Raw genomic sequence first — 26394 nt, 5'->3', positions numbered from 1 at the left:
GAAGAATTCTCTTGATGGTGGCATAATTTTAAAGTCAGATGTTCATCTCTCCTCACAGAGATTTTTATTGCAAGAACATAGTTAGAGAAATGTTTATGAAGCTAAATACAAAAATCTGATTTTTTTTTAAAGTTTTTTCTTCAGGGGTCAGAGGTGTGGCTTAAGGGTAGAATCCATGCCTTTGATGTGTGAGGTGCCTGTCCTGGGTAATGCCCACCATAATATCCATGACAATGTCCATTGTGATCCTGGGTAACACAGCCACACCAACAAAAACACTTTCTTCAACTTAAATGTAGCACCAGAATTGGGAAACTTTTAAATAAGTTTGTGTTTGTGTCAGATTATATACATCAGGGTAGCACTGTAGCACTGTCGCACTATCGTCCCGTTGTTCATCGATTTGCTCGAGCGGGCACCAGTAACGTCTCCATTGTGAGACTTGTTGTTACTATTTTTGGCATATCGAATACGCCATGGGGAGCTTGCCAGGCTCTCCGAGAGGGATGGAGGAATCGAACCTATGTCGGGCGCATGCAAGGCAAATGCCCTACCTGCTATGCTATCGCTCCAGTCTATACATCAGGGTAACAAACTAAAATAAATCGAGCACAAATCTGTTACAAATGCATTTTCAATACCTTGAAGTGAGTGAGCATGAAGTGAAGACTATTTTTCCTTACTTGAAATGTGTGAAATGTGTGTCTGTGTGTGACAGATACATAAGGTCCAAATGAATCTTTTTTGTTCATTTTTCTTCTTTTTTAAATTGAATCACCATGAGATAGTTACAGACTTGCAAACTTTCATGATTACATTTCAGTCATACAATGATCGAGCACCCATCCCTCCACCAGTGCACATTCTCCACCACCAATGTTCCCAGTATCCCTCGCATCTCCCCCTCCCCCACCCATCCCCTGCCTCTATGGCACGCACATTCTATCTTTCTCCCTCTCCTTTTGAATGTTACGGTTCGCAATACAGGTACTAAGAGGCTATCATGTTTGGTTCATAGTCTACTTTCAGCATGCGTCTCCCATCCCAAGCGATTCCTCCAACCATCATTTACATAATTTACTTCTCTATCCCAGCTGCCTTTTTCCCCAGCATGTGAGGCCATTTTCCAAGCCATGGTGCGATCCTCCTGGCACTTATCTCTACTGTCCTTAGGTGTTGGTCTCCTATTATGTTACTTTATATTCCACAAATGAGTGCAGTCATTCTGTCTGTCCCTCTCTTTCTGACCCACTTCACTTAGCACAATATTTTCCATATCCATCCACTTATAGGCAAATTTCATGATTTCATCTTGGTCCAGATGAATCTTAATAGTGCTTGTGACACTCACACTTGTGGTCAACAAATGCTTCAACTGTTCCACCAAATTGCCCAGCTTGCTTGGGAAGGAAATGTAGGCTACCTGAGCAGTTACAACCGATGAAGTATTAGATAGCACCTGAGTGAATTCCAGATTGAAGGCATGGAAACTTTAACACAAGGATATCTAGTTGTTTCTTCCTCTGCTTCTTGGTCCAATTACTGTAGTAACAAGAAAACAACTTGCCTGTGATAATGCATGACTGGGCAGAACTACTTCATGCCACTGTCTGTGTGACTTGTAGTATGAGTGACTAATGCACTTTCATTGTGTTAACCATTGACAGTAAGAGTTTATTATTCCAACACAGACTTCTGCTGACTTGTGTAATACCTCAACACACATGAGCTAAAACATTAAAACTAAAATATAATCAGATTATGAAGTCTAGGAAACCATACAGTTTAAGACGTAGCTAAGATCCTTACATCCACATTTGTAGCTTTTTTTTTTAATCAGTATCACTGTCGTTTCACTCCCTCCACTCCGACCTCTGAAATTCACAGTCAGGATCACCACAATGCATGTGATTGCAGCACTGGGAAGTAAATTGTGGCCTCTCATATGTCACTGCACTAACCTCTGGGACCTCCTCCAGACCCATTTTTAGGGAAGTTTTCAGTGGCTCCTTGGCTCCTTTATATATATATATATATATATATATATATATATATATATATATATATATATATTATATATATATGACTGCAGTAATCTCTTCCTCCTCATTCTCTTGGTGCTTATTGCTTCCATTGAAACTAATGACTATTTAGTGAACCCTGTGGTATATTGTAGTATTTGCTATCAGATATTGCTGGGTTATTTTGCTTAATGCTGTTTTCCCAATTGCTTTCTCAAAGAAGCTGTACATTCCCTAAACATATGTTCTTTGAAAAGAAAAAAATTTGTTTCTGGTTTGGGGGCCACATTTGGGAGTGCAAGACTTACTCCTGATCTGTGCTCAGGGAATCACTCCTAGAGGCTCGAGGCACCATGTGTGGCGCTGGGGATTGAACTCAGTTGGCCTCATGCAAGGCAAGTTCCTTCCCCTCTATATTATTTCTGTGGCCCTTGAGGTGTTCAATTTAAAAAAAAATTTTTTTTTTTTTTGCTTTTTTAGTCACACCCAGTGATGCACAGGGGTTACTCCTGGCTCTGCGCTCAGTAATTACTCCTGGCAGTGCTTGGGGGACCATATAGGATACTGGGAATCGAATCCGGGTCAACTGCATGCAAGACAAACGCCCTACCCGCTCTGCTATCACTCCAGCCCGAGGTGTTCATTTTTATGTGCTTTTACTTCCTACCTTTGTGGAGCTAAGTCTCAAAATGTTATCAACATTTCCTGTTCATAACCTCTCATTTCATCTCACCACAACACGATTCCTTTCTAAATCCTTTCTTCTTTCTTCATGAACAAATATAAATAAAAGCAGAAATCTTTAAATGAACATATTCCTATTATAATGCAACAGGTAACCAAAAAATTAAATCCAGTACAGACATAATTGAAGTGAAATTAAATGTGCACCTCCACTCCCTATTTCAGGAGAACCGAAACTCAGAGTTTTGTGAGTAGATGACTTTGCACAATTCCTTCCAATTTCAGGATTCACAATATTGGAGACCCTGGATAAAGAAAAGCAAACATTGTTGAGAGAAGATTCCATCACTTAGTGATCTATTTCCCCAAAGGTGTTCCAGGTCAGAGATGTACGTTTTTAACTGTCATTGAATGTAGGAAGAGATTTATTGTGAGCGGGGCAAAAAAAAAAAATTCTATAGAAAGAGACTGTGGTCTTCTTTTCTTAAACCTGCAATAAATCAGAATGGGAAACAGACTTTCTGGGGATTAACAGTATATGAACTTTTCCAGTACTGGGATTATATATATATATGTATAATATATATACATATATATCAGAAATGATCTACTTCATGACTTCATATATGGCATAAGACAAATAGCACATCCAGAAGACTTCCTTTAAAGAAAATAAATGATGTCTGGGAAATTTGAAATCAATAATTAAGAGGAGAGGAAGTTCATAACTCACCCTAATAGATGTGAGTGGGTAGATTGGCCACGGGGGTTTGGAGCATATGTGGATACCAACTTCTTACCGATATAATTGTATTCTGCTTCATTCTCACAATAAATGAAGTGTGTTCAGGCTATATTCAGCTTCAAATAATCGCATGCTGTTGTTCTAAAACTCTCCTGCTGTTTTAATTGGTTCTGGTGACCTTTTTCTTTTTCTCTGCCCTAAGTAGGGAGTAGCAGAGCTTTGTCATAGAAACAATGCTATAGCCCCATCCCCAAGAGGTTGAGATCCGTGCTGAGTGAGTTGTTCTGATCTTGTCCTCTCACATATGTTAGATGTGTGAGCATTCACTTGTAAAATTCTGTATTGCACTCAAATTAAACACACAGACATATAATGTCATCAGTCGTCTACTATGTGATACTCGTCTACTAAGTCTGACGTGATATCAGGCGTCGAGAACTTAGACTTTAAGCTTTAAAGGGAGGTGGGGGGGAGTGAGTACAAAAACAAAAAGTGACTAACCCTTAGAATAAATATTTAGGGCTTAACCGGAACCAGGTATACCTCTAGTCAATGATTCTCAATCTCTTTGTTCTCAAGATTTTTTTTATATTATTAGAATATATTGAGATCCCCAAGACCTCTGTGCAAATAGATTAAGGCTATTAATACTTAAAATGAAAATTGAATGTGGGAATCAAATTTGGTCTCTCACATGTAAGGGAACACCAAATGGTTAAAGTCATTGAGACTGAAGATTTTGTCTCCTGAGTTGAGCTTATATAGCCCGAGTTAGTGGGGCGAGGGAGTTGGGAGGTGTCCTTATGATACTGGTGTAGGGAAATGTGCTTTCTGGTGTTGGGGATGGTATTGGAACAATTGTATGCATGAAAAGTATGATTAGCAATATTGTAAATCTGGATACCGCAATGAAAATAGTTTAAAAAGAAAAAGAAAGCATACATTTCAGCCATTTGAACTATTTCCCTAGTTTGTCTAAGTGGTGATTTCTTATTCTATTTGTTAATTTTTTGTCCACCCCTAGTAGTGCTCAGGGTTCACTCCAAGTGGTTCTTGTGGAGGTAGGGGGCGCGGAGAGAGGGAGAGAGTGGTGTAGTGAATCATTTGGGTGTTGGGGAATAAACTGGACCTCTTGCATGCAAAGCATAAACTCTAGAGCATTGATTAACTTGCCTGTCCTCCAAATGGTATTTGTTTGTGTGTTTGTTTTTGGTGGGGCACACCCAACAGTGTTAAGGGACTACTCCTGGCTATGTGCTCGGGGATCACTCCTGGCCGGGACCATATGAGGTGGTAGGAATCAAACCTGGGTCTGTGGTGTGCAAGTCAATTCCCCTGCCTGCTGTACAATTTCTCTAGCACCAAGTGGCAACTTCTTAAAGGTTAATTGTAATTAATAACTGTTAAGAGGGGCTGGAGCGATAGCACAGTGGGTAGGGCATTTACCTTGCACTCGGTCAATTGGGTTCGATTCCCAGCATCCCACATGGTCCCCTGAGCACCACCAGGAGTAATTCCTGAGTGCATGAGTCAGGAGTAACTCCTGTGCATCGCCGGGTGTGACTCAAAAAGGGAAAAAATAATAATAATAACCGTTAAGAAAGCTCAGAGTGAGTTTTTTCCTCTGTAACATGAACATCCCATGGTCATCCTACACTCTGATTTTTTTTTAATTCATATAGGATTCTGCAGCATGGTATTTGGTCATGTAGGAAACATCAATTTAGTGGATTATGTAAATATTCTCTATGTTGACACCTTTCATTTTATAGTGTCAAAAAATGACATTTGTTAATATCAACACCCATGTCATCGGGAAGGTTTTCTATACACAGAGCTGTCAAGCTCACTGCAGCAGACTCAAGTGTTTGAAAATTCTGATTGTAGCTTGGAAAATAGATTTCTGTCTCTGGCATCCAATGCAATAAATACTGTGAGTTGTTTTCCTTGGAATGACAGTCTAATTTCATTCATTACTTGAGAAAGTGACTGTCAAATATCCAAGTTCATGTAATTCTTTCAAGTTAGAAGTTGCCTGAGAAAAAGAAAGTGTCTAGTTCAGTATGTAATTCAGTCACCTAAAGTTCTTTCTTAAGATATCCAACATAACTCCAGAGATATCAAGGAATATATATATATATGTATATATATATATATGTTCTCTTCTCATAATACAGAAAATTAAAAATGATTTTAAACATAAGGGCATTGGTTAGAGGTCTTGGGCACTTTGGTGGTGGTGAGGTGAGAAAACTCCATACCAGAAAAGAAATGTCCGTAATACTCATCCAGCTGTGGAGCGATAGCACAGCAGGTAGGGTGTTTGCCTTGCACGTGGCCGACCTGGGTTCGATTCCTCCATCCCTCTCGGAGAGCCCGGCAAGCTACCGAAAGTATCCCGCCCACACAGCAGAGCCTGGCAAGCTCCCCGTGGCATATTCGATATGCCAAAAACAGTAGCAAGTCTCACAATGGAGACGTTACTGGTGCCCGCTTGAGCAAATCGATGAACAACAGGACGACAGTGCTACAGTGCTACAATATTTAACATGATCTAAACTATTATAATCAACTTTCTTTCAAAAAGGCAATGGTAGATAGCTTGGGCACTTTGGTGGTGATGCAATAACTTTAAGCCATTGCAAAACTTAAATATTCTTTTTAACATTTGGTGAGAAAAAGAATTTTTAAAAAAGAAGAGGTGGATTCCAGGTCAAGTTTTACTAAATCACTTGCTTTACTGAAGCAAAAGCAGTTTCACCACTCATAGTTCCTACTTCCTCGGAGCAAATCTTAACGTAGTGAAAATGAAAGCGAATACCTAGTTTTCGTAAGCGTATCCATGCCCCTGTTCCTCCGCAAAGGACCTCCGAGTACACTCCGCACCCCCCACCCCCACCCAGACTCCCAGGTCTTAAAGAACGGCCACTGAGGGCAAAGCAGGGACTTCTCAGCTCATCGCCACCCTCTCCTGACACGCAGTGTATGGATGGGGTAGACTTTGTCCAAGACTGACATCCCCTTTAACCATTGGGCCAACAGGGGCCTCAGTTTCCAGTGAGAAATGGCTCGACCAGTCCATGTGAGCAAGACTTGCTGCCCATTTGGCTTGAAGTCTTTCCAGCCCTTTTTGTGACCTGAAACTTTTAATGTCACATTTATAGTTTGGTCTGACTGCCCAAAACAAAGTCCTGTAAACGGTCCCCGCTGATCAGCCAGAGTCACAATGGATGTTTTCATCCTATGGCTGAGAGAGAGAAAAAGGCAACTTGTATTCTGGTGCTCACTTGTGAATACAACCCCCTTCCTCAAGTTCACTTTCCATGTGTGAGAAAACTCCTTTTTTTTGGGGGGGAAAAAAAAAGAAAAAAACCATTTCTACCACTTCGCAAGACAAATTGTTAGTCTCTAAGGACACTTGTCGTCCACATACAAAGTATCCAATTCAAGCTTTGCATCCCTGTCTCTTTTGTCAAGTTCTGCATTTTGTCTGTCAGGTTGTTTTTTTTTTTTCTTCCTGTTTTTTACTTCTTTGCCTTCTGGAGCTGGAAAGCAGTGAGAGAATGACAGGTTTTTAAAAGGTCATTTTTTGAATAAAGAATTGTCTGTGTGCAGATTTTTTTTTTCCAGAGTGGTGAGTGTGGCATATTTTAGTGAAACGAGGAAGGATAAAAATGGAGAGCCCCAGCTCACAACAACCTGAACGTTCACTTTTCTTTACCCTCACATTCTGTGCTTTTCCATATAAGTCATCATGCCCAGTGCTAATCAACTATGGCAGAAACGCTCTTCTCAGTCAGCAGAGAAGAAGGTCACTTTCTAAGTCAATATAAGGGGGGGAGATGCATTTACTCAACATTCCCTTTTAATAGGAAATGACTTTCAATGTAGCTTATCTGAGGTACCTTAAAAACTTTTGTTCCCCCTTAAACAAAGAAGTAAAGAAAATAAAGGGGAAAAAAAAAAAGACTAGTAATGTTGATGAGGTGTCGGGAATGTTACCGGTATCTTAATTGTCAAGAATGTTCAGTTTAAGGGGCTGGAGCGATAGCACAGCGGGTAGGGTGTTTGCCTTGCACACGGCCAACTGGTTCGATTCCCAGCATCCCATATGGTCCCCTGAGCACTGTCAGGAGTAATTCCTGAGTGCAGAGCCGGAAGTGACCCCTGTGCATGACTGGGTGTGACCCAAAAAAGCCGAAAAAGAAAAAACAAAAGAATGTTCAGTTTAATGAGAGACCAGTTTTTCTTTTTTCTGGGGGAGGGGAGGAAAGAGAGAACCTGTACTAGTCCAGGAGGTGGCCAGGGCCTACTTTTGGTTTTGTGTTCGAAGAGGACTCCCGGAGAGGCTTGGGGGAACCATATGGGGTGCTGAGGTTGGCACCCAGGTTTGCCACATGCAAGGCAAGTACTATACCCTTTGGACTATGTCTTCAGTCCCAAGAATGTGCGCCACTGCCACACGTGATCCGGTGAATTTGAGACACTACTTTCCAGGTTATTTGCATCAGTAGAATTTGGTTTCCACGACGGGCTGGAAGAAACCCCTCCTATCTTCACATTTGTGGACTTGGAGAGGTGAACAGAGTTTCTCTCCTTAACAAACCAGCCTTCGAGAAACACAGATAGCAATTGCACTCTCTGTTCTGTGGGAGAAAACCATTGTTTGACATGTAATTTCCTTTATTTTCCTATCTGTTTGTCCTCATATCATTTTTCTCGTGATGTGAAACAGATATTTACAGGCCAGAACTATTGTGGGCTTTCTCAGTGCTCAGCACGGAGCACAGTCACTGAAATGACCTTGTGATATTACCCCCAAACTTTCTCCGAGCTAAAGGGTCAGCTGGAGGTGGCATGTCTGCTGCTTTGGGGACAATGAAGATGGAACAGTTGGGACTGCCTGGTTGCAGACATGAGATTTTTATTAAAAAAAAAAACCTTTTTTGGAGGATTAAGTCTCTCTCTCCCTCTCTCTTTCTCTCTGTCTTTGTCTCTGTCTCTGTCTTTCTCTCTCTGTCTCTCTCTCTGTCTCTCTCTCTCTTTCCCTTCCTCCCTCCCTCTCTGTAATTATAGACTGCCGAGTGAAAAGCCTAGAACTGTTTACAAAACATCTCATAAAGTTTAAAATAATAGGGGTGTGTGTTTGTGTAAAACAGAATAATGTGTGTGGCAGGAGTAAACAGCACACACTCTTTCTTCTTTCACGGCCCATGTCACGGTCCAGAATGAAGGCATGGAAGTGAGAAGGGAGTGTCTTTCCTCCTGCTTGGCAGTGCTCATGCTTAATCCGCTCTGTTTGTTTAACCCAGGCCAGTTTCTTGTTGTAGGTCAAAATACAGACCCTCAGGTGTGTGGGGACACAATGACTGACGAAGTTGGCTGCTATCTAATTAATTTTAGGGCAGCCTCAATTCCCAGGCAGATATTCCTCATGTCATGCAAGACTTTTTTTGGAGGGCGGGGGGGAGGGGCGTGGCTGGAGATGGGATAACCCCCTCTGCTCGCTTTCAGCTTTGCCAGAGAAAAGCTTTCAGCAGGTTGGTGATCTCAAACGAAAGAGGGATTTTTTTTGCAACCCTTTTGAAAGCCCCCTCCCAGTGCAGATTCGCAAAGATTTTGCAATGCTTCTCCCTTCCATTTTTATTTACTTCTTTCTTGTGTGGAAGGAGAGCCTCTAACCTCCTGCCTCGGAGCCAATCAATCATTTTGCTTTGCAGGTTGAGATCTGCTGCAGCAAAGCAAAACGTCTGGGCAGCCCACACTGCACCAGATCGCGCTAATAGTGAGGCTGGTGCTGACAGTTGAAAGAGGGTTCTGTCCCCTTAGGCACCAGTGCTGAGGACACAGACTGGACAGAGGGACCAGCCTTGCCTGGAGGAAGAGCCCCTTCCCCTGGTGATTGATGGAGGACAGTTAGCAGCTATTCAGAGGCTGGGAAAGGTTACCCTGCCAGTCACTTACTATGAAGTCTTTGTCAGCAGAAAGAACTCACCCGGGTAGTGAATGACATAATGCAGATGACAAATGACAGCTTTGCGCTTCATTCCACTTGCTAAGTACTCAATAGCAAATGCAGGTGAGTTAACGCTCCCCCACCCCCCCACACACCAAGCCGCCTTGAAACAGCAGCTCCCCCAGGACAAAGCTCATAGGCATGGGGGGCTTCTGGGCTCCAGGCATGGCTGTTCGTGTTAGTGTTAGTTTCACTGGGGCTGTTTAAAGTCCAGTCTGCTTGTGAGCAGGGAGGATGCCCTGAGCACTGTTTTCTGGAGCTGATTATGAAGGGAGATGATTGGAGTTCATCGTGCACAGTTCTGAACGCTGTGTCCTTCTGCTTCTCCTTTTCAGAGTGCGGTTTCAAGAAACTACTCAGGACTTTGGACCCTCGAAACCTTTGTCAAAGTTCTTGACTGACGTTTCTTTTCTATTTTTTTTCTCCCCTTCCCTCTCTAGGACCGCATCTGCAGATGTTCTGAGTACCTCTGAGCATAGAAATTGATTATTCAACCAGGATACTAATTCCAGGTATTAGCTCTTGTCATAAAGCTTGTGCATTTGAGCTCCGTGTTGGAAATTTGGCCATGAATTGGACTAGGAAAAGTTGGAATGAGAATAAAGGACAAAAGTGAATTTGCAAAATAACCAAGTGCTTACAAAACTCCCCACCGTCTGCGAGGTTGGCCACTTCTGACTCACGCGCAGCCTGTTCTCTGCCAATTTATGTGCTACTTCTCACTTCGTCGTAGCCCTTTTTTCTGCAACCGGGTTTGGAGTTTGGATTTCATTTTAGTCTCTCTCTCTCTCTCTCTCTCTCTCTCTCTCTCTCTCTCTCTCTCTCTCTCTCTCTCTCTCTCTCTCTCTCTCTCTCTCTCTCTCTCTCTCTCTCTCTCTCTCTCCGCCCAGACCTGAAGAGCCCAGGAGCCTAAGCCATTCCGTCAGTTTTGCAACATTGGACCCAGCACAATGAAGTATTCTGGCTGCGCTCTGGTTTTGGCCGTCCTGGGCACAGAGCTCCTTGGGAGCCTCTGTTCAACAGTCAGATCCCCGAGATTCCGAGGACGGATCCAGCAGGAACGAAAAAACATCAGACCCAACATTATTCTTGTGCTCACTGACGATCAAGATGTGGAATTGGGTGAGACATGGAATTTTTTACTTGTCGGTCTTTTGACTCAAATGATTTGTTGGCCCTCTGCCTTTCCAGTCAGAGTGGTGTATGTTTGGGGGCTTGGTACTTAATTATAGAACCTTAACCAATGGCCTACTTTATAAAATGAACTTGTATTGATGATAAGACTTTTGAAATAGCTCAAGGCGGTACCTAGAAAAATAGGAGGAGAGAAGTAAAGAGTAAACAGGGGTTGCTGTAACATCAAGGATTTGAAGATGCACCCCAGTTGCTCTTGGTCAAGAAAGTATTGACAATCGTTGGGCAAAGTTGTTTTAGAAGTCTGAGACTATGACTATAATTCTGTAATGTAGATGAATGTAGACAGAACTTGAGGAACTTTTAATAGGGATTACCATTAGAGTGAATGATTTATTCTCAGTTGGCTAGGTAGTTGAAAGTTACAGGATTCAACGTGTCTTTTGGTAATAATTTTCTATTACTACCTCAAATGGGATGTTTCTCTGAAGAATTAACTCATTGTGGTTGTAGGGCCTCTGGTTAGTTTGTTAATATCTAGTGGATATGACTTAATCTGTAATAACTGCTTGGATTTCTCATCTTTTCAACTTTTTAAATAAACTGCCTTGTGGTCTTGTCCATAAAACCTAAGGTCAAGTTCTAGTGGATGCTAAGACAGATTTTGAAAAGGCCTCTAAAAGCTGTCACTTGCACTCGTTTGTGTTCCTAGACTCCGATTCCTCACTCTCGGGCATTGTTCGGCTTGACTCTCCCGTCACACACAGCGTGACTGTCAATGGTATTTTTTAGCTTCGGTGCCAGCACAGTGCCCTGGGCTTCTCTGCAGTTTCTCTGGCTTGGGTTCTTGAGGACAAAGGCCTCAGTGCTGGAATTTGATCTGCAGGGAAAGAGATTTTGATGTTTAGTTTGAAACCAAACCTTGGAATGCCAACAAAGTTTAACTCCATGAGCCCAGCTGGAAGCAGATGCACTAAAAGCCAGCCGGGATAATGATTGCTGGAGTCCATTTGCAGAATCTGCGCTCTCCCACTTCAATTTTTGAACAAGAGTATTGATCTCTAGCCAGCAAGGCAAAGTGAATAGCCTTGTAGGTATAATGTTAGGATGCGTGTAGCCAGTGCTTTAAGTTTTTCTTCGCTGAAGAGCAAGTAAAACCAAGTGAACTGACCCATCCTCCTTCAACAATTCCCTTCCACTATACTCAAGGTCTCTGACCCTTGTCTTTTCCCCCAGTTTTCCCCTAACCAGCTGGCCATCTGATCCCCTGGCACCCCTGCCTCTCCCCTGTAATTTTGGCTCCTACTGCCTATCTCACTGCATTTTCAGAGTTCCTTCCAATTAGCTGATCAGGTCTCTTCTGCTTCAAACACCACCATGCTTACCACCCCCCATCCCCCAACTCCCCCCTGCCCTCCCCCCCCCCGCCCCCGCGCCAGGCAGAGCAGCCTTGGGCTACTCCCCGCTCCTTTCTCCATCTGGTTCTGTCCAGTTCTTGCCCCTTTCCCCACCTTTGCTATGGCTGGGTTTCAAGGAAACATTCACGCTTTCAAGAAGACGCTTGGTAGCTTCTTCTCCCTCACTTATATTTTGTGCCTTTGCCCATCTCGTGCCCTCTGCCTGCCTACCCTCCTTTCACCCTCTGGAGAAGCCCTCCCGTTCCTCATGACTGTTCTGATGGTTTGTCCTCCAGTCTCTCCCTTTGCTCAGACCCTCCTTCTCTGCCGCAGGGTTAGCAGGGAGAAGGATATTTACTCGGCACCCCTTTCGGTGTATCTGACTCATTCCTAATGGACCCTGTATTCCTAGTTCTAAATTGCTAATCATTTACTAGTGTTTTTATATCCTTATTGTTATTATTATTATTTTTTTTGGCTTTCGGGATCACACAGGCAATGCTTAGGAGTCACTTCTGACTCTGCACTCAGGAATTACTCCTGACAATGCCCAGGGGACTGTGGGATGCTGGAGATTGAACCAGGGCTGGCCTCATGCAAGGCAAACTCCCTACTCCTGAAAAAGATACTCTGGCCCTGTATCTTTATTGAGGTACAGTAACTTACAATACTGCTAATATTAGTTGCTTACATGCAATAATATTCTAATATCATACCATCACCAGAGTATCTACTTCCTTCCACCAAGGTCCCAAAAGCTGCTTCTTATCAAGCCCACCCCTCACCCCTCAAACTCAGTTCTTTAGACCACCTCTCTAGTTCCGTTGCCTTTGGCTTTTGTTGCTACTTGCTGTGTATTTCAAAACCCACATGCCTCTTTTCTTCTGATTGACTTTACTCAGCATGAGATTCTAGTTTCATCCATGTCACAAAAGTGTGCATGATTTTTTCCTTTCTTACCTCTGTATAGTATTCCATTGTGTCCTTCCTCAAGGTACAGATGTGTTGTAGCTTGCCAGAATTTCCTTTCTTTTGAAGTCTGAATAATATTCTATAATATATTATTTTAAACAATTTTTATTTGTCCATGCTTCTGTTAGTGGAAATTTGAATTCTTTCTATTTTTTTTATTATTGTGACAATACTGTTGTGAACATGGATTTATATTCTTTCAGTTATTTGCGGTATATATCCAGAAGGTAAATTGCTTAATAGTTAGATTCACCTATTATTAATTGGGGTAGAAAGGACTACTATACTGTTTCCATAGCAACTACACTATTTTACATTCCTACAAACTGAGTTACAAGGTTCCAATTCCTACACTTCTTTCCCAGCATTTGCTAACTTTTAAATATTTTGATAGTTGTCATTTAAATGAGTAGGAGGGATTATCTCATTGTGGTTTTGATATTATTGGATTCTATCTGGTTTGGTTTTAATTTACATATAATTATGCTTTGAAATGTTTGAATCTTTGATTCAAAATATTTTGCACCTGCAATACCGCGGGCAATTCTGGCCACTGTGCCACCAGAAAGATATGCCGACTTATGAGAACATTAGAAAAACAATTACAGAAGTCATTGAATACTTTTCTTTGGAAAAAAGAATAAGAGAATCTTTCCTTTTTTTTTTTCTGGAAAGACGATGCTTGAGACGGTTTTAATTAAAGCTTATGAATCAAGCTGGGAGGAAAGTTCTTATTCAGTAGGAGTGGGGGCTACTCCCTCAACTTTGAGAACAAATCAAATAAACTAGTACTTAGTGAAGGGAGTAAGACACATAAGGAAGCTGTTAATGAAAGTGCTAGACCTTCAGATGTGGCTAACACTTATCTTCGTCCAAAGAACAGTCATTCTTATTACTGCATTTTATTGCTATCCCACCCCAGTTGGATGAGTAGGACAAAGATTATCATCCCAGAAGAAAATGTCATCTTCAGAAAGACTGAAGGACTTATCCAGTGTTCTCCTTACTTCTAGATTTGTTTATTTCACAACTTAAGAAGTAGTTTAGGGGCTGGAGCGATAGCACAGTGGATAGGGTGTTTGCCTTGCATGCGGCCAACCCAAGTTCGATTCCCAGCATCCCATATGGTCCCCCGAGCACCGCCTGGAGTAATTTCCTGAGTGCATGAGCCAGGAGTAACCCCTGTACATTGCTGGGTGTGACCCAAAAGGAAAGAAAAAAGGAAGTAGTTTAGTTTGTGCCTCTACCAGTAATTCAGAGTTTTTTACTAAGCAAATGGGTAGAAGTTGCACACTCTTTTTTTTTTTTTTTTTGCTTTTTGGGTCACACCCGCGATGCACAGGGGTTACTCCTGGCTCTGCAGTCAGAAATCACTCCTGGCGGTGCTCAGGGGACCATATGGGATGCTGGGAATTGAATCCAGGTCGGCTGTGTGCAAGGCAAACACCCTACCCGCTGTGCTATCCTTCCAGCCCCATGCACACTCTTTTTAAGCTACAAAAACAAACTTGAATAAACTTGAGATGGTTTACCTCTGGGGAAGGGAGGGATAACAGAACACATCAAGATAATTCATAATTTTATATAAAAAATTGTGTATATGAAATAAATATGATCCACTGCTAAGTTTTGATTTTTAAAAAGTGGTTTGTTCTGTTATTTCCCCTGTGCTTGAGATTTTTATAAATAAAAATAAGATTAGAAATATTATGGGATTTTCTAGATATCCCACAACTAGAGTTAAAAACAAAAAAAGGATCAAATTCTTAAACCCTCTGCTTCCAGTCTGAGGACTCAAATATTGAGCTAATTTGCCATTGATCTGACTCTGTGGCATTTGCTTAATTCTTAGGAAACCAGACTAATTCTAACATCTTGTTATAAGATCCAACACTTCTCTTACACCAGAAGTGGAATTAAGAAACCAGATACCTAGAAATACTTCACTGCTGTGTAGACAAGAACCAAGCTATAGTTGCAGTTTATTAGACCAGCACATTTTTTTTAAAGCAACTTTTAATAGCGGGGAGGTAGAGGGAATAGGAAGCATTTGGTATAAAAAAAAATCCAGGCTCTGACCATTTTTTAAAATTCAAAAAGAATAATCAAGACTTACATTCCCTGAGGCAACCATTAGCTCAATGCTTGCAGATTTGAAGTTGTACCCAACTGATGTAGTGTGTTCTCTCTAGAATACAGTCATCCCCTCCATACTCCACTCCCAGTGCTCAAGTCAAGAAGTAGTTTGTTTTTACCATCATATCCATACTGGCTTTTTTTCTATAACTGGAGCAAAGTTCTGGCTTTGTGTCTCCATCCAATGGAAAAAACTGAAGAGACGAAAGCCCTGTGATGTATATTTTTGGTACACTTCACTGCCTTCACCTGCCCGCTTCTTCTGTCCGAACTGAAGGCATTTTCATATCCTTTCTGCTGCAGTTTTAGTCTCTCCTTTAAATGGGCTTTTGCTCTTTGGAGAAGTAAGGGGGAAGCAGTAAGTCTAAGTGATCTGAAAACATTACTCATTACCTACTTCTTGGTCTCCTCTTCCCTCTGTTCCCTCCTCTCTAGTTTTAGCTGAAAACCTCTGGGTTTTTCCTACTAAATTCAGAGATTGAGTAGAAAATGATAATACTATTTTATTGTGTCATTTTGTGTCATATTGTGTCAATATAAATATGCCTTTACGTTAAAATACTAAGTAGATCAATAAAACCATTCTTAATATGGGACATTATACTATTTAAGGCACTATACCTAATCAGCTGGCATTAAAAATTATTATTTAGTACACACCATTTTATATATTTAAAGCATTTACCTTACCTCATCAGAAATCAATAATTACAAAACAGCCCTGCACAACTGATATGAATTGTGTTTGATTCTTGTTATTGTTCATCTATGAACAATCCATACTGAGCTATCTCTCTCAGGAGCCTGGTATATATGAATCTTACATCCTAGCATTTCCTTTTGGTGTAATTATGACAGTACTTATTATAGAATTTCTGGTTTTATGAGTCCTTTTGGACACAATAAACAGGCTTGATGAAAATTTTTAAACTTGATAATAAAAGAATGCTGAATAATTAACTGCTGAGAATTGAATGAGGGACCATTAAAGCGTTGTTGAAATAACCTTGTAGATGAGGTCAGTCGAGCTATTCCTGTGAGTTTGGTAAGGTCATTTAGATTAATGGGACATTTTCTCCTACCTGACTATTTTCATAGAGAGGTTTGGGGCATAAATGAATTTAGAGCTTAAAGAATGATTTAAATTCTTTTATATTCCTGGCCAGAATTCCATCCGGTCCTAATAACTTATCACGTACTCTATCCAGACTGGTCCCTGGAGCTGGAGAGGTAGAGCAGTGGCACAGGCATGTGCCTTGCACACAGTTGGCTCAGGTTGGATACTTGGCCTCATGTCTGTGGCCCAGACACCTACCAGGACTTACCCCTTAACACAGAGCCAGGAAGAAGCCCTGAATGTCAATGGGTGTACCCCCTGCCTCGGCCCCCATAAAACCAAAACAACAAATGTTCCTGGAACCTTGGTTTTTCCCTGCACCAGAAGTGTAAACCCAGGTCATCTTGCAGTAATCCTGAACAAGTCCCATCCCCTCTCTGAGGTTGCTATCCCCATTAGCTTCCTGGCCCATAGTTGATTGCCCAACCCCTGTAAGAGCAGTGAATCCCTGGAGCCTGCCTGGAGCTCTGGGACAGGTTTTGTTGGCAGGCTCGGGACTCATCTGTCCCCGGCACCTCTCCCCTTCCTATCCCAAGCCCACCCAGTAAGCAGTGCCCCCTGTCTATCTGACTGCAGCTACTTTATAACATCTCCATGAATTCTACCTCACAGCGCTCATGTAGATGGTAACACACCTTGGCTCCATGCTCAGTTTAGAAGACATATATAGCTGGGGTAGAAGGAAGTCTTGATTGTTTTGTTTTGTTTTTTTTTTCATTCTGGTTTGGTTTGGTTTCTGAGCCATACTGGGCAGTGCCCAGGCGTTATTCCTGGCTCTGTGTTCAGGAGTCACCCCCAGTGGTGCTCAGGGAAATGTAAGTACTGCTGGGGATTGAACCAGGGTTAAAATCATTGCAAGCCTGTGCAAAGGAAATGGCTTTTTCGTGTCTTATCTCTCTGCCTCCAGAACTAGTATTTTTAACTCTAAGCCAGTATTAATATGTTAAATCTTAGAAGATCAAAATAGTAATGGACTTCTGTCTTGTCCATTCAGGATACTATAGCAAATACCAAAGACTGGGGTGGGAGGGGGGCAGTGAGGGAGATATTTATTTCTCAAAGCTATGGCGGCTAGAAATCCAAGTTCAAGGTGCCAGCAGACATGGTGTCTGGTGAGAACCCACGTCCAGGTCAGAGACAGCTGTCTTCACTGTCCCCTCCGGCTGAGGAGCCGCATAGCTTTCCGGGTTCAGAGAAGGGCTCTCATCTTCTCCGTGAGGGTTCTGTTGCCGTGTCCTCATCCCCACCCAGAGCTTCCATCTCCTTATATATGAACCTAATGCAGCCTGTGAGAGTTTGATATATAAACTTTGAGAGTACGCAGATATTTAGTTTCTGCTACCCAGTTGACTCTTCATTCAAATTTGGCGAGTCCAGGTGTTGATGACGGAGAGGGCAATAGAAAAAGAACAAGAGAAGAATGAAACCTTTCAGGGTTAAACTGAACTCCCAAGATGTCACCTGCCCCTTCTCGGCCCTGTGGTCTGGTTAGGAGACTAGGATAAGGACTTTCAGAGATAAGAAAATCAGACCAGAAGAAGGCGCATGGTTTATTTGAGGGAATCTGACAAAATTGAAAATGTTACCTCACCTGTTCACATCTTGGACTTCTTCTCCTTCTCATCTTCCTAAACCCTGTTTTGTAAAAATATTGTTACGAGTCCCAAGTCCTGAACTTCAAATCATGGTTCTGCTATCAGTACAATCTGCACTTTAGGCGCCAACGCCTGAAACTACGGAAAGGGAAGATAATCCATTGAAACCTTCCCACTTTATGGCCCCATCTATTCTCTTAGCACTGTGGTAGCACTGTTGTCCCGTTCATTGATTTCTCGAGCGGGCACCAGTAACATCTCCATTGTGAGACTTGTTACTGTTTTTGGCATATTGAATACACTACAGGTAGCTTGTGGGTGGGATACTTTTGGGTGGGATAGTCTTGGTACCTTACCGGGCTCTTCGAGAGGGACGGAGGAATCGAGCCAGGGTCGGCCTCGCGCAAGGCAAACACCCTACCCACTGTGCTATCGCTCCAGTCTGTCTGTTCTCTTAGTGGGCAGAAATACACAATTCCTGTATAGCCTTTGGTATTTTCCCAGTGAAGAAAAGAAATGAAGTGCCACCACCGTGGTGGCATTCTTAACCAGCATCTATCACTGTACAACCATTAAAAGGAAAAATGCTTTGTGCTTCCCCTACTAAGCAAATAAGTCAGCACAATGAAGAGGTTCCTGTGCTCATCATCTGCATCAGGCCATGCCACACCCCCCACCCCAAGTGTGGCTCGTACCAGCATGACACTGAACACACACATCTGCAGCCCATTCACCCCTCACGTGGGCTGGAGCTGCTGAGAGCTCTCCAGCCCACGGGAGGGCAGGAAGCAAGCATTAGTGCGGCTCTGTATCTCCACAAAGGGGCCCAAATAGGAGACCCCAGAACATGAGACAGACCTTGCCTACGAGCAGACGTCAGTTCTGCCTCTCCATCTTGAAAATGTCTCAATGTCAGCCAGACCCTAGCCTCACTGTAGCTTAAGAAAACAGGAGGCAAGTTCCTGACTGGGCCTCATAAAAGCCCCCTCAAATATGCTTCCATTGGGAGAGACCCCTACTACTTTTTCTCGGCCGTGGAGCAGACATCTCCATTGACCTCTACCCTGATACTTGAGTCAGGGTGACCCCAGACGGGACTCTGAACCCTTCTGTCTTAAGTTCTTCATCTATTCTCTGGGTTTAATAAATGAAAGCACCCAGTATCCATGGTTGTTGCCAGGATTGAATGAGTTGATATTTTATTTTACTGCACTTATTTTTCAATTGCTCTTTCACAGGTACCGTTTAGTTCAGGTTCTTATCACCTTCCAGGTTGATGGCTTCAGTAATCTCTTGGACAGATCCATGGGGAACCAGCCTGTTCTCTCCTCCGACCACTACCTCCTTTGTCAATTGCCATAGCAACAACTCTCGAAGACATTTTTCTACCCATTCCATTCATGCTTTTGACAAAGAGCCTAGTCTGTCTTCATTTGCCTGTTCTATCAAATCTGAGTATCTCTGCCCCACGTCCCAGCAATTTGCTAACTCTGCCTCCCACATTTTATCAAGAAAATTTGCCATATTTTTCATTCTAAGATTTCAATGTGTTGTTCTCTACACTCTTTCTTTTTCCCCCACCATCTGAGCATTACACATAACACCTCTCCCATCAACAAAACACTTTACCCATCCCAGATTTTCTTTCCTTCTTTCCTTCTATTTGTTCTCCCTCTTCTATCAGAACTTTATCCAGAAATTTCTTCAAGTCTTCCCTGTTCCTTCTATGTCCTGCTACTGCTCTTCTCACACTCTTCTGTGTCTGTGGCTTTCCACATAGACCAGCACAGATTTTTCCATGAAGTTCCTTGTCTAGATGGTTAACTACTGAAGACCAGAAGCAGTACAGAATATCCTGTTCCTTCTGATTCCATTACTCCTGGGGGCTCAGCTCAGAGCACTGATCGAATGATCCGCATGAAGCTTGTGCATGCTCAACCTATGTTATTCCCTGATTATAAAAGGGTGCGGGAGTCCCCTGAAGACAATCAAAGGAGAAAAGGTAGTAGGGAGCCCTCCCAATGGAAGCATATTTGAGGGTCCTCTTATGAGACCCAATCAGGAACTTGCGTCCTGTTTTCATATGTTCTATGTGAATGATAAAAATGAGTAGATGAAAAATCAGGCGAGCTGTGGCATTTTAGACTGTGGCAGGCTTCTCTTCTGCTCTGAATGCTTGCCTGGTTTGCATTACGATTTCCTTCCTTGCTGGAAAACTACACAGATTTCTCCCTTTCTTTGGAAGAAGTGGGACCTGTTGGAAATCTGAGGCTCCAGGATTCAAATGCAATGGGCTTGGCTCTAGTGCTCTGCAGTGCATTTCTTGACAAGTCCTGAAAAGACTATTGAATTCTGGCCTGTGCTTTTTTTTTCTGCAGTATTTGGATGTTTTTCAACTGCAGTGTTTGGCTGGATAAAGTATTTGAAATAGAATTTTTTTTTCTCCTTCCTCAGCAATCTTACATTACATTTTCCTTCTTTCAGTTAAAATGGAATATTTTACTACTATGCAAATACTTTGGCGCTCAGTAGAATCATAACTCTTTCACAAGTGAACAACATATCTTTGAAAATTTGCAGACAAACAGGTCACAAACTATTCTGATAGCAGTGCTCTCCTTATTTAAAAAAAAATCCTTAGGTATTTGGTGAGTTTATAACAGGGTAACAACTCGTATTGAAGATTTTTGTTGTTGCTTTAAAATATAGGCATCTTAAAAGGAATGTTGCTAAATAGAAAATTCCTTTTTTTTTCTTGTTTCATGATTAAAACACTACCTAATAATCTCTGCAGTTCCATTGAGCGTGTGTGGTGGGTTCAGGGTTTTGATACTCTGTGTAATAGGCTATTGTTCTGCAGTAATCTTCAAAGGGGCTGGTGGCCTTTGAATCTGCTCCATATCTAAATTTCTAGCTTTAATTATCAGATTAGCCTGCATATTTTTTTCCCTTTGTGATTAAGGAAGGAGAAGCTGAAATGTGTTTATTATTCAGCAAAATACTTGAGAAGGTAGGATCTCAAATGTTTCATTCTGTTCGGGAAATGAGAGCTGGTTAAATTATAGACTCCCTTAAGCCAAGGGAGGGAAATTAATAAATCAGGGGCACAGAGCCACTGAGTGACATGACAGATATGGCTGTTCGTGTGGTGCTCTCTGCTAGACAGTGCTGGAATTGTGCCTTTCAGGGTCCCTGCAAGTTATGAACAAAACCAGACGGATCATGGAGCATGGGGGCGCCACCTTCCCCAATGCCTTTGTGACCACACCCATGTGCTGCCCCTCCCGGTCCTCCATGCTCACCGGCAAGTACGTGCACAACCACAATGTCTACACCAACAACGAGAACTGCTCCTCGCCCTCGTGGCAGGCGATGCACGAACCTCGGACTTTTGCCGTGTATCTAAACAACACCGGCTACAGAACAGGTAAGGATGACCTTCCTGGTTCATGAACCTCTGCTAATATCTCAGATGCCATTAAGACGCACTGTCGTGAAACAAATGATATTCCCTTAAGTTCCTAAATGAAATCATTGTAGCTTTTCTTTTCTCTCCCAATCTCTGCCCTATCCCTTCCTTTCACTCTGAAGAATGTCCAGTCAGAGATTCCCTACAGAAAAGACAGTAATTCCCAATGGCTGCACGATCAAGGGAATATACCTACCCGAACTCCTGGCAGTTAGAACTTTCCAGGTGAACCTACCACAGAAGAGTTTTCATCCATTCTATCTGCTTCCTTCAGGCTCCCAAATCTCAAGAGATCACAGCACCACTCAAGATTTGTCTCAAGTGTTAGTCACTTTGTGCTCGGTGTTTCAGTGAGAAATCATGAACTTTCTGAACTGCTTTGCACCTCTCCGGGTCTGGGATCCATTAGAGAGTCAAAACCATGTATAGAATTAATGCATCTTATTGAACTGGAGCGATAGCACAGTGGGTAGGGCATTTGCCTTGCACGCAGACGAACCGGGTTTGACTCCTCTGTCCCTCTCGGAGAGCCCGGCAAGCTACCGAGAGTATCCCGCCCACACAGCAGAGCCTGACAAGTTCCCTGTGGTGTATGCCAAAACAGTAACAACAAGTCTCACAATGGAGATGTTACTGGTGCCCGCTCGAGCAAATTGATGATAAACAGAATGACAGTGCATTGGATTTGTGCACACCATACTTAGCCTTTTATTTACTCACTGCAATAAACAAGATTGGTGTTTTTTTTTTTTAGTTTTTAAAATTTTATTGAATCACCGTGAGATAGTTACAAGCTTTCATGTTTGGGTTACAATCTCACAATGATCAAACACCCATCCCTCCACTAACATCCCGGGTATACCCCCCTTTCCCACCCTTCCCCTGCCTCTAAAGCAGACAATATTAGATTGGGGGTTTCTTTACTGTAACCCAAAATTGTGGTCATCAATGTTCTTAAATGTCTACCCTATCCTGGAAGGGAAGGTACTTGTTACAGATGCTATAATTGTTTAACCTACAAAGGGCAAGAAGAGGGCTAGGGTTAGTTGATCTGTTGACAACAGAGGGCAGTTTTCAGGAGAGGTTAAAAAAAAGTATCATGCAGGACTGGAGAGGAATGTGGGGCAGTTAAAACACTTACCCTGAATGTGGGTGACCCTGGTTAGGTTGGCAGCATCGCTTGGGGCACTGCACCACCAGAAGCAACCCCCAAAACTGGGAATATCCCTCAGCAGTGCTGAGGATCACCCCAAAACAAACAAGCAAAATTATGCCAATGTAAGAAAGAAAATGAAATACTTTGGGGTAAGTTTGCCTCAATCCTTTATTCTCCCCATACTTATTATATATTATGCCTTGGGTTTTCTCAGCATTTCTTTATGAATGTAATAATGATTTTGAAATAAGATCTACAACACTGATTGAAAAAAAACAACCTAGATTTGCTCATGAGGATTAAAGATGTCATCTTTAGCATTTGCTATAAATTATTTTTAGGTACATAGATTCCCTATTCTGAAGATTTAAGAGGAAAAGATTATAGATAAATGTAGTCCCTCAAATCTCTTAAAAAGGGAATTAATCTTTCCCACTGGACTCAGGAAAAAATGTGGCCATGTGCTTCTTTGCAAAGCACCCTTTGGGCAGTTAGTGCTTGTTGTTTATGGATAAAAGTATTGATCCTGATTATGATAGCATTGTCATCCACAGGCACCTCGAGATTTCTGTGCACAGAGGACACTCCCCTGTGATCTCCAGAGTGCGTGTTGATGCTTAGGAAGGGAACTGGTTACTCAGAATGCCTTATCCTGAGTATGTTTTCTCACATAAGTGATTTAAATTTATAGCACCTTTCATCTGAGAGCTCGAAAGCAATTTGAAAATCCATCAAACATCCCTGTAGGGTTCATAGACAGCAAATGTACTTGGTTCTGTTTTATGACTGAGATGGGGCTTTTAAATATTGTACAACCAGCTCAGAAGCAAAATCAGAATGGTTCCCTAATGCCTGTTCTTTTTCTTTCCTTTCTTTTTTCGTCCTTCCCTCCCTCCCTCCCTCCCTCCCTCCCTCCCTCCCTCCCTCCCTCCCTCCCTCCCTCCCTCCCTCCCTCCCTCCCTCCCTCCTTCCCCTCCTTCCTCCTTCCTCTCCTTCCTTCCTTCCTTCCTTCCTTCCTTCCTTCCTTCCTTCCTTCCTTCCTTCCTTCCTTCCTTCCTTCCTTCCTTCCTTCCTTCCTTCCTTCCTTTGTCTTTTCTCAGTCCTCTGGGGCTGCTTTCAGCTTCACTGCTCCATGCTGTGCTCAGGTGACCATGTGGTACAGGGCTCTCACCCTGGAATCCCGTGTGCAATAAAGTATGTTCTCCAGCCTTTTGAACCATCTCCCCAGACCCTGATCCCTAGATTTTAATTTCTGCCATCACGTTGTGTTTTGTTTATGGGCAGTGCTGTATGTAATCACTGCCTTTAACCTCTTATGATCTTCATCTTGAAACCCTGCAGTGAAACCATATACTTAAACCGTAGGTCTTAAAGGGTTAGAACTTTTAGTATCTGCCTAGATTTAAAATGGTGAGTTAGGACTTACTAATTTGTTCCAGGGCCAAGTCAAGGAAATTATAAAGTTCTAGGTGACTACATTCTAAATAAATAATATAATAGCAGTGACTGTGGTCAGCAATATTGTATACATGGAATTTACTAAATTTCCTAGATTTTAGCGTGTTCTTGCCACAGGAAAAACTAGCAAAGATTTGATGTATGAATATGCTGATTGTTTATTTGTCTGTGAATATTTCACTGTGTTTGTATATATTGAGGCATTGAGTTGCACATCTTTATGTATATACACAATTTTTTTTTTTACTATTAGTAATACCTCAACAAAAGCTAGGAAAAATTAGCTTTTGTTGCATACCTACCCCGCACCAAGCTCTAGCTATGTTGTCTCACATAACTCTTGCAGTGCCCTTTAAAAAAAGGATTTGCCCAGGTTTCCAATAAGAGAGGAATAGAGATTGGGAGAATCATTGCCTAAGGTTACAAGGTGGGCATGGTAGCAGGAGCCTCCCAAAACACATGTGACTATAAATTCTTTTCTTTTTCTGTCACTTTTTTTGCATGTATATCTAGCATGCTCCACTCCAAAGTTTCTTATCAAGAGACATATAAAGCATAATAGAATACAAAGCAATAGAACCCTGATAAAAGAAAAGTAGTGCTAGCGAAAGTCAAGCAAAAGCCTGTCAGGAAACCTGTATGCCATGGAGTCATAGAGAATTAAACTCCAGATGGCAAAAGCAAAAACATGGAAAGACAACCTACTGCAAAGTTCATTGAGTCACCAAGATAAAAATAAACCAGTGGCTTCTAAGGCAGCATATTGTCTTCTGTTGCTTGTTTCAATTATACTGGGCTCTTCACTAGGTTACAAGAACTTAAACAAAACTGAGAGGTTACTTGGATGCGTTTCCTTTCCTTATTCTCAAAGGAGCAAACACAGACCTACAGGATTAAAATGACTCTCCGAAGTGACACATCTGATGTTCTAATGGGAGCAGCAGGCGTCTGGACGTTGGTCTTCAGGGCTCTTTCTAGTATGACCATTAACCTCTCCCCAGTTGTAGACGATTCTCTAGGCACCATCAGGCTTCCTGGATCATGGACAGTGGGCAGCTTAGCAGAGGCTGCAGGCAGTTGTCTTCTCTAGAGACGAGCTTACTGCCTGGAATCTCACTCTGATTCTAAAGTCAACTTAAGCTCACAATCAGCCCGTTGTCCAACCTCTTCGGACAGAGTGGAATTTTTAATGACTCATCCTACAAAGTAAAGGGAATTCTTTAAGGGAATGAAATTTTTCAAAATGTTTAGTTACGTGTAGGCAAAGGAAAATACTGAAGAAAATTAATTTTGATGTGCCCATGAATATATCAGAAAAAAAAAGTTGGAAGACTAAAATGTCCACGATAGAGATCTATGTAATTTGAATTTATCTTTGATGGGAAAATATTGAAGTGTCTCAGATAATTAATAAGTTAAGATGTCTTTGTGACAGTAATGATTGATCCAACCAGAGACAGTCATTTGAAAATATACAAATAAGCACATTAGGTTATAGGCATCTCAGGAAAATAAGAGACTTGATGGGTAGGTATTAAATCAGTGTGATATTATGAGCTACTTAATCTAGTGGAGAAAATGCATATATAAAGATATTATTGTTTTATTAATAATCATTACATTATTTGGAACATCTCGCTAAGAACCCAAGAAAAAATATTGAGGTAAACTGAAATATCTACTAAACTCTTATTACACATAAAATTTATTATCTATAAATATCAACCTAAAATCAAGAAGTACAAAACAGTGATAGTTTGTTTTTTTTTTTTTTTTTAGTGAAAATGACATTTTATTTTGAACAAAATACACGATCATTAAACTCAAACATTTTTTCTCCTGAAAAATGAATTATTGCATCTAAAAATATTTATGAGGTAACTCTTTACAACAGTTTGATGCTTCTGTTTGAGAGGACAATACTGTTACACAATATCCACCATCTAAGTGGTAATATCCCCTACCTTATCACTGCTAGAATCTTGCAACAAACCCTTTTAGTCCTTGGTTACATCAACTTTGTGGTTAGGCTAATGATTTATTTTTCTTTTTTTTTTTTTTTTTTTTTTTTAAATTTATTTATTTTTAATTAGAGAATCACCGTGAGGGTACAGTTACAGATTTATACACTTTTGTGCTTATACTTCCCTCATACAAAGTTTGGAACCCATCCCTTCACCAGTGCCCATTCTCCACCACCCGTAAACCCAGTGTCCCTCCCACCCTCCCCAATCCCATCTCCCCCCCACCCCACCCTGCCACTGTGGCAAGGCATTCCCTTCTGTTTTCTCTCTCTAATTAGCTGTTGTGCTTTGCAATAAAGGTGTTGAGTGGCCGCTGTGCTCAGTCTCTAGCCCTCATTCAGCCCGCAACTCCCTTCCCCCACATGGCCTTCGACTACAATGTAGTTGGTGATCGCTTCTCTGAGTTGACCTTTCCCCGGAACGTGAGGCCAGCCTCGAAGCCATGGAGTCAACCTCCTGGTACTTATTTC

At 41.9% G+C, this 26394-nt stretch overlaps 1 protein-coding gene across 7 annotated transcripts in view; it reads left to right on the top strand.

The window, feature by feature from the left end:
• SULF1 (sulfatase 1) overlaps positions 1-26394 on the top strand; it is a 182021-nt gene that overhangs the window by 88964 nt on the left and 66663 nt on the right. For 5 of the 7 annotated variants that reach the window (XM_055127400.1, XM_012936068.2, XM_055127396.1 and 2 more), the window contains exons 3-5: positions 9907-9978; positions 10357-10588; positions 21005-21244. In XM_055127400.1, the coding sequence (XP_054983375.1) occupies positions 10417-10588; positions 21005-21244 (412 nt within the window). In that variant the 5' untranslated portion in view covers positions 9907-9978; positions 10357-10416. Of the gene's footprint in view, positions 1-9458; positions 9530-9906; positions 9979-10356; positions 10589-21004; positions 21245-26394 lie in introns of those variants that run through there. The other 2 variants (XM_055127399.1, XM_055127398.1) reach the window with 2 other exon arrangements.

This window comes from Sorex araneus, chromosome 2 (assembly GCF_027595985.1).
Source record: "Sorex araneus isolate mSorAra2 chromosome 2, mSorAra2.pri, whole genome shotgun sequence".
Taxonomy (NCBI): domain Eukaryota; kingdom Metazoa; phylum Chordata; class Mammalia; order Eulipotyphla; family Soricidae; genus Sorex; species Sorex araneus.
The sequence above is the reverse complement of the archived record's forward strand: the minus strand, read 5'-3'. Positions and strand labels throughout refer to the sequence as shown.